The sequence below is a fragment of the Aquarana catesbeiana genome, linkage group LG04 (genome assembly GCF_042186555.1).
Source record: "Aquarana catesbeiana isolate 2022-GZ linkage group LG04, ASM4218655v1, whole genome shotgun sequence".
Classification (NCBI taxonomy): Eukaryota; Metazoa; Chordata; class Amphibia; order Anura; family Ranidae; genus Aquarana; species Aquarana catesbeiana.
In genome coordinates, this window is record NC_133327.1 from 46,594,954 (window position 1) to 46,603,718 (window position 8,765).

General features: G+C 37.9%; 1 protein-coding gene across 1 annotated transcript; it reads left to right on the forward strand.

The window, feature by feature from the left end:
• The first annotated feature begins 400 nt into the window (after nt 1-400).
• On the forward strand, nt 401-5,882 carry LOC141141370 (interleukin-17F-like). Its single transcript, XM_073629034.1, has 3 exons — nt 401-530; nt 2,402-2,610; nt 4,871-5,882. The coding sequence occupies exons 1-3, from the start codon at nt 507-509 to the stop codon at nt 5,103-5,105; spliced, it is 468 nt and encodes a 155-aa protein (XP_073485135.1). The 5' UTR covers nt 401-506; the 3' UTR covers nt 5,106-5,882.
• Nucleotides 5,883-8,765: the final 2,883 nt, after the last annotated feature.

An 8,765-nucleotide genomic window follows, 5' to 3' on the forward strand; every position in this document is an offset into this window, starting at 1 on the left:
GCAGACTGGTATGAATGAGCCCAAAGAGTGGTTAAAGCAGTAAATAAAGATGTATTTTTTAGTAGCTTTAGTATTTTTAACATTGCTTTTTTTGACTTTTTAAAAGAAAAAAACAACAGCAAGCCAATGTGAATACACAAACGCACAGTCACAGCTCATGAACTATTTATGAAAGAAAACCAGGACACAATTGCAGAGTGACGTCTGGTAGAGATATGCAAATATGGTCTATGATTTATCAGCACTACATTTTAGTTCAGGAAAATTGGCCACTGTCAATATGATTTATCAAGGTAAGATTTTCCCTCTGCTCAATAAATAAGAGCGTGCTTAGTACACCAATGTCAGAGAGGAAACCATACTACAATGAAACCAAACCACAGACTTACCAGAGATCAGTGGAAAGCCCATAGAGCTGGCTATATAATGCCGGGGTCCCAACCTGATGTACAACTCACAGCACCTACCTGCTGCAGATACATTCACATAGAGGACAGAGAAGAACTATGGACAGCACAAGAGCCACCATGGTGAGGACCACTTTAATGACTATATTTCTTTTTTATTTAGGTTAGGCATTGCTTTCATATCTTGCAAAATTAAGAGGCAGTGTGTTGTTTGGTATCTTTTTAGCAACATTTTTGCTGTAAGTCAGGGCAGCAAAATGATTATACAAATATATTCATGATATAGGTAGGATTATTGACTCCTGTCTAAATTGGCCCTAGTATGTGTGTATGCATGTGAGATAGAGACCTTTAATTGTAAGTGCAATACATTTTTTTTGCTATATAAATACCTATAATAAATTATAATACATGAAATATGAGTTCTTGATTTGACATTATGCTTAAACCATGCAAATTTAAGAGCCAGCCTTTTGTGTCGTTTTTTTGAAGTTGTAATTCGGGGAACTGAAATGATAAGTTTTTCTAATTTTGTTCTTTACATACCTCATTCTCGTTTCTGAAGCTTCTGAGGCTGCTGAAGTATGCATGCTGCCATGTGGGGACTATACACGTAGGGAATGCTATATCTTTGTTACCACTTGATTAAAATCCCAGAGACAAAAAGTAACCCTTTAAAATGCATTTCCTTTCAACGTGGGTACTTTAGATTAGCCATTCTCACTCTGGGGGACCCTAGGGTTCCTCAAGAGGTTGCCAGAGGTTCCCTGAGCTGTGTCTGATTGACTTCCATTTGATGGTCCCTGCATAGTTCTGGGTAAAATACCACTTTGCAAGCCAGCAGCATGGCACCAATGATCTTTTTAGTTGACTCTATTAGGGAGGGGGGGCATTCTGATCACCACTGTAAGGGGAATTCTTCACAGTGCAATGAGCATTTGTCCCACTGACCCCTTATGAATTGGTTTTAGCAGGGGTTCCCCAAGACCTGAAAATTATTTCAAGGCTTCCTCAAAAAGGTTGAGAAAAGCTGCTTTAGATGAATATTTGGGGCCGTATGTTTTGTTGCTTTTGCCTCTGCCTGTAAATCAATTTTGGAAATAGTTTATTTATTACAAATCTTGTTCTATAAAATAAGACTTTTGAAGGATATTTTTATGCCCAAGTTGAAATGTTTTTTTTTGGCTTGCATATGGAATGATTTATACATTATGACATAAAGTATTATTTCAATTTGTTTTGTACTCTTTGGATACTTTGGAAGAATTTTACAGAAGAAATTGCTGTTTAATTTCTGGGCATAGATAACTGGTTTTGCAAAGAGTTTATCAGTACATATCTTGTTTGAGTTCTTAAGGTTACTGAGGCAGGGAAGGTATGAAAAAATGGAAATTCCTATATTTTACTTTTTGTCATTTAGGGAGCTGTACGAGCAAAGAGTAGTGGGGTTGATTTACTAAAACTGGCGAGTGCAAAATCTGGTGCAGCTCTGCATAGAAACCAATCAGTTTCCAGTTTTTGTTTTTTTTTTGTGTCAAAGCTTAATTGAACAAGATGAAGTTAGAAGTTGATTGGCTACCATGCACACCTGCACCAGATTTTGCACTCTCCTGTTTTAGTAAATCAATCCCACTGTGTTTTTGAGACCATCCAACTATCAAATGTTGAAAGTCTATAATTTTAAAATGCTCTCTTGTGCACCTTGGGTACTTTAATATTACTTACAAGTTTTGCTTTAATTATTGCCTGTAAATGTATTTTCTGTTTCACAATATACATATAAATACATTTCAAAATAATGCCTAATTATAATTTTTTGGTATTTTGTGTAGAATAGATTTTGAAGTAAAAACATGCTTACTTATATTTACTTAAACATACTTTAAAATCAGTTGTCATATTTTTTTTACTGATAATGGAAATTTGACCTAGATTATCCCAGTAGTAGTGCTGTAAAATATATATCATTAACTGGTCTTCTTTTTATTCCCCAGATCCAGCTCACTGTACTGATTTTGCTCTTGGGGGACTCTCTGTTGGTCCCTATCGCGGCTTTTGATCTCCATCACCTGAAGAAAGGAGGATGTCCCCCTGTTACAAAGTTCCCCCCATCAGTGAAAGTTAATCTGAACATTAGTGGACAGAATGCTCCCGCCATTAGTGGTGATGTGAGGACACGTTCCATCTCTCCATGGGAGTACAGGTAATCTTTCTTTGCTGTCATAATTGCCAGGATCTTAGCTTCCTTAAAGGAAAAATCCCTTTACTACTTGAACCCACAGACAGATTTCATACAAAAATTGGCAGAAATTTGCAACTAGTAATTGTGCAATGGGTTACAACGTTTGTCCTGTTTTAATTGCTGTTTACATCCCTGTTGGGAATATTTGGCTTCATTTGTTGCCTCAGTGAGGCAGAGAAAGTGAGGGAACATCCGTCAGTTGACAGGTGTTCCAGAACAAGAGGTGAGGGGACTCTTCCTTTCAGTGCACTTGTCCTGGTTACAACTATCAAGGGTTTTCCCTCACTGTGTGTCATCACTAGGGCAAGAAGCTTGGGAACAAACCCCAAAAATATTTAAGTATGTTTATGTTCACCATATATGACAGCTCACACTTTGCACATTAAATAACTTATGGGGAAAACTTTAAAATGTGTTATTGATTTTGAAAGTTGTTATAGATTGTTATTAAAGTGACTCTATCATTAAAAAAACAGGCATAAAGGGCAGAATGTTAGAGATGTTTTTGCGTACATGAAGCAGCTTTTATTGTTCTCCTCTGCCCAAATGCAAGGCCCTCTTGAATGAGTAAATCCCCAACACTTATGGGTAGTGTCATAGCTTGCCTGCTCCTTCCTGAACCCCACACTTTCCTATCGGTCAATGACTAGGATGGGCTGCCTCACTGGCCAATAGAAAAATGTGATAGGTGGAAGGGATGTAAAAGCTACATTACTATGGGCCACTCTTCTTAGGTCGTTTAGACCTGGGGATATCATCCCAGCTGTACTACAGCATTTTTACAACTCCCGCTACTTGGGTGGAATTGCACCACCTGTCCAGAGATGGTTCTTTTGTTTTTAATAGCTTCGATGCTAATGTATGTATGATGCTTTTTAATGTCTTTTTCTTATTTTTGACACCAATAAATCTTTTTTGCTAATCATGTTTGTATGGTGAGTGAAGTTCCATAGACATGTGCTACCACAGGGTTGGTTGAGCTATTACAGGTTTTTATTTCAAGTTTGTTATTCACCTCACAATGTATCATTGTGACCATTGCACCAGGATGGAATGAGGGATCATTTAACATGTGTTACAGTTGTCATTAGAACAGGAGGTATGAGAAATTATTTTAATGGAGGTATCTGTTTTGGTAAAGAGTATCAAAGATGCAATTTTCCTTCACTTTGAAGAGATTTTTTTTTCTGACAGGGTTCCAAAGTTCTTCCTGACAGCGGACCAGAGATCTTAAACTTATAAAAGTTCTCCTTAAATGGTATTTGGATAGAGTAGAGAGGGGCTAATATCCATGTCAGGTTTTTTTTTTGCCATCAATGTGTCATTGGGGAGATTTACATTCATTTCCTGTAGACAAAACAGGAAATGAAAAGAAATTTCTCCAAAGTGAAGGAAACCTTCTCTTCCCTTAGTTGTCACCCAAACAAGTATCTCCATTCCCCTACTCCTGTTCTAGTGACAACTTAACTTTTTTCACTTTTAGTCCTGGTGACAGTGGTTATAAGGACAAATAGAAAGCGTGAATTCTCTTAATGGGGACACAGGTTATAATCCCTCATCACTCCATTCAAAACAAAATCTTTTGGCTTCAGAAACACTTTATAACACGTCAGGCATTTTTTTGATTATTAAACTGAGACCCCAAGCATTGTAAAAAATATACAAAAGCAGCTTAGGCTGCAATACTCACCTGTAATCTGGAGTAGACTCCTGATGAATTTCTATTTCACCACAAAAGGCCTCAAATTTCAAGTTGAATAACACACAGGGGTTGATTTACTCAAACTGGAGATTGAAAAGGCTGGTGCAGCTGTGCATAGAAATTAAGCAGCTTCCAGTTTATTTTATTTTTTATTTTTTTTAATCAAAGCTTAACTGAACAAGCTGAAGTTATAAACTGATTGGCTTACCATGCACAGCTGCACCAGATGTTGCACTCTGTAGTTTTAGTAAATAAACCCTGGGAAATCTGAGGACATACGATAAATGAATAATCATCTTGGGTCTAATCCCTAAGAGGCTACAGTATCCTTCATTTATAGTGTATATATGCAGAGCGGTGCCGATGTCAGAGTATGGAGTTGGACTTTAAGACAATATATGTTAAATGTCTTTTTAGCTCAGTTGCAGAGTAATGACACCACTAAATATTCTCTGACTCATTTTGCTTGTTGCCTGAGGTCTCTCAATAATAACTTATAATGTTGTTTCTTTTACGCAGCTATGATGTAAACAACAACCGATTCCCCTCTACAATTGCTGAGGCCAAGTGTCTCCATACCGGATGTTTGGATGCAGAGGGTAATGTGGACATCAACCTGAACTCAGTCCCCATCAGACAAGAGATTCTGGTCCTCCACCGAGAGATGAAAGGTTGTACCCCCACCTTTAAGCTGGAGAAGAAGGTGGTCACTGTTGGCTGCACCTGCGTCCGGCCCATGGTCCAAGAGCAATAACACAGAACGAGAGTGATGTTACTGGACTCCTTTGGGGTGCCATCCATAAACAGTTCTCTATGTGGAAGGAATTTCTACTTCTTGATTTTGCTGATTATGATAAGCATTTTTCATGTTTAGAGCAAAAAGTTTAGGTTGTTAGACAGTTTGATGTGATAGGCTAAATTGTCACCCTAAGACATCGCTAGAGGTAACACTGATGTTTCCATAACCTAAGCACTCCACCGCTGACAGGGTAACATTGTAATATGTATTGTTTATCATAATCAGTACAGGAGATCATTCACCTTTTCGAAATAGACCAAGCCTTCAAAACCAAAGTAAAAATAATTTTTAAAAAAGGTCAGTGCCAACCTCCCAAAACCGCTTCCTTTGCAAAATATAATTTATTACACATTGACAAGTTCACTTTGCAGAGATCCTGTCACTCGGCAATATTGCTGGCTTCTCTTTTATTCCAGAGAATGCTGCCAATTGTGATGTGACTTGTTTTCAAAGTAATGAGTATTAGGTCAGCTAACAAAATAGCCACCAGTGACAGGGTCTCTTGAATTGGACATTTATCTGTAGTATGTATAGGCAACTGTACCATGCATAATAAGAATCAGTAGCACTTTAAAAGTGTGGTTATTTGAGTAGCAATGTATGTTGCAAATCCTAGCATATCTTTGTTATTTAATGTATTTATATATTTTATATATTTATATTGCTGTGAGATGTCTATACTTTATATATTTATGATTAGACAAAAAATAAAACATGTGGAAAAAAGTTGAATGTGGTAAAGATGTTTGGATAAACAATATCATCACCATTTTTGTATTGCATTTCATTGGATTTGGAGAATTTAAAGCGGTACATGGGCAGATTTTTTTTTTTTTTTTTTGCGGAGTTGGAAAATGAGAGAACCTCTGGTAATTTTTTTATTGCTGCCCCCAATAGTTATATTTCTTTTTAATTCCTGTTCCACAGACACAACAGAAAGTGAAAGAAATATTCCCAAAAGGGGGGGGGGGATCCCATCCTAGACAGTTGCCATCAGAACAGATGCCCCCTGTGGAATAAATACCCTTACCTCTTGTTCTGTGTCAACTAGAAAATGTTGGATTTCCCATCACTTCCTGATCTTACAACTGTCACCTGGCCAGGAAGTGAAGGAAAACCTCCCAAATAGGGATACAGCCAGTGGTAAAAAAAAAACTCAGGTTCTGAATCTTCCCCACTCTTCCTAAAACTTAGAACTCCTCAATAAACCATGAGAGAATTACATAACAGCAGGGTTCAGAAGGGTCTGAAGAGGAAGAGTCATACCAATGGAGAATACCCAGGAGGGAAAAAAGTCGTGAGAACTCATATGCTTCCCTGCAATATAATGGTCAGAGGATTTTCTCCTTAAAGCCCAACTTTGGCCAATTTATTTTTTAAATGGTGCTCCAGCCATCTTAAATATACATAAAAACAGCAATGCACACCTTCCCTCTAGCACTGCCTTCCAGGCTGAATGATGTTCAGAATTATTCAACCTGGAAAACTAAGGACACAAGTGAGTGTAGTCCAAATAAGGAAAAAAAAAACCTTAAATGAATAGGGGTCAAAAGACAAACAATCTTCCACATGAGGTGATCTAGAAGTTTTTAAAGAATCCTTCAAGACTTCTGAAACAACTACTCCACCAAAGGTGCCAATGATGCCAAACTGTAAGAAAGGAATAAAAGCACTTCAGAGTATCTTCTAAATTCCAATAAATGAAAGGAAAAGAAAACCCAGTAGGGATTTTTGAAGATACTTTTAGAAGCGACTGTTCTTTTCTCCCAAGTGAGTGCAGGGTGTTTTGGATACTGCTCCTTGAGGGGACATCATAACGATACCTGGCACTCACAGTGTAACTATATAGAGCAGTCTTTTTCAACCTTTTAAACACAGTGGAACCCTTAAACTAACTTTTCCAATCTCAGGGAACCCCCTACTAAAAATGACTATAATATATAGTATATATATATATATATATATATATATATATATATATATATATATATATATTCCTTACACTTTTGGTGATTGAGAAGTATTACTACCGTGCTGATAGCTAAAAGGATTAATGATGTCTGTAGGAACTTATCTGAGAGGCAGAAATTTCTCATTGCTCGAGGAATCCTAGCAATCTGTGGGGGAATGCTGTTCTCTATATCAGTGTTTCTCAACCTCTTTTCAATCAAGGCACCCTTTAAAATTATGCACAATCTTGACGCACCCTATTCTAAAAGGTTAGAATTAAAACAAATAATTTTACATAACCGAGCAGGATCCCTACACATTCAAAAAACACACATCTAGTGCGCTAGGGTTAGTATAAGAATCCTACATAAAGCAGCTAGTACAGGATTGTTGACAGTAATATGTGGTAATGGTGCAGCACTGAATTAAATAAAGTCTGTAATAAATTAAAGAGTTTATAAGTAATCAAAGTGGTGTTCTATGCTATGTAACAATAATGCATGGAGAGCGTCACCAACACCCGATCATCACACCGACTCTTACCCTTAGGAAGAAACATATAGGCAATAAGTATCATCTGATGGCAAACTCAGCAATCCTCCACTCTAAGGATATCACCTCCACCAGAGCAAGATTTCACTAGCACCGATTAGCAGATAATGGATGCCAATTTAGGAGTATATTCCACCAGCAATCCGCATGAATGTCAAATGATGCTTCCACCACGACAATGATACTCTTAAAATACAAATGAAACACTCCTCATTGCACAGACATCCCAGTTAACGGTTTATTGTAAAAAAAGGAATATAACTCACATTCTCATAGTAAGATAATCGCATATAGAAATGACCAGCGTTTCCAACCAACAAGATGGCCTCTGCGTCCCAACACGTGATAGCGTCACACATTTGGGTTCCTCCCTACGCGTTTCATCATCAGATGATGTCGTCAGGGGCGTGGCTTGGAAGGACGATACGGCTATTTATATAAGGGACGGCTTATGCAAAAATAACGGATATTAGCAGCGTTCCAGATTACCGGAAATACAACCATTCACAATAAAGGAAGGCACATACAGCCATTCACAATAAAGGAAGGCACATAGAAGAAAATCATTAACCACTTGCCGACCAGCCGCCGTCATTATACTGTGGCAGGTCGGCACGATCCCTCAGGCCACTCGCGATTGCGGGCACGAGAGCAGACAAGGTGTGTGTGTAAACACACAAATCCCTGTTCTGTGAGAAGAGGAGAGGCAGATCGTGAGTTCCTACTAGCTAGGAACAATAATCTGTCATCTCCTCTAGTCAGTCCCATCCCTCTACAGTTAGAACACACATGAGGGAACACAGTTAACCCCTTGATCGGCCCCTAGTGTTAACCCCTTCCCTGCCAGTGACATTTACACAGTAATCAGTGCATTTTTATAGCACTGATCGCTGTATAATTGTCAATGGTCCCAAAAATGTGTCAAAAGTGTCTGATCTGTCCGCTATGTTGCAGTCCCAATAAAAATCGCAGATCACTGCCAATACTAGTTAAAAAAAAAAAATAATAAAAATGCCATAAATCTTTCCCCTATTTTTTAGACGCTATAACTTTTGCGCAAACCAATAAATATACGCTTATTGAGATTTTTATTACCAAAAATATGTAGAAGAA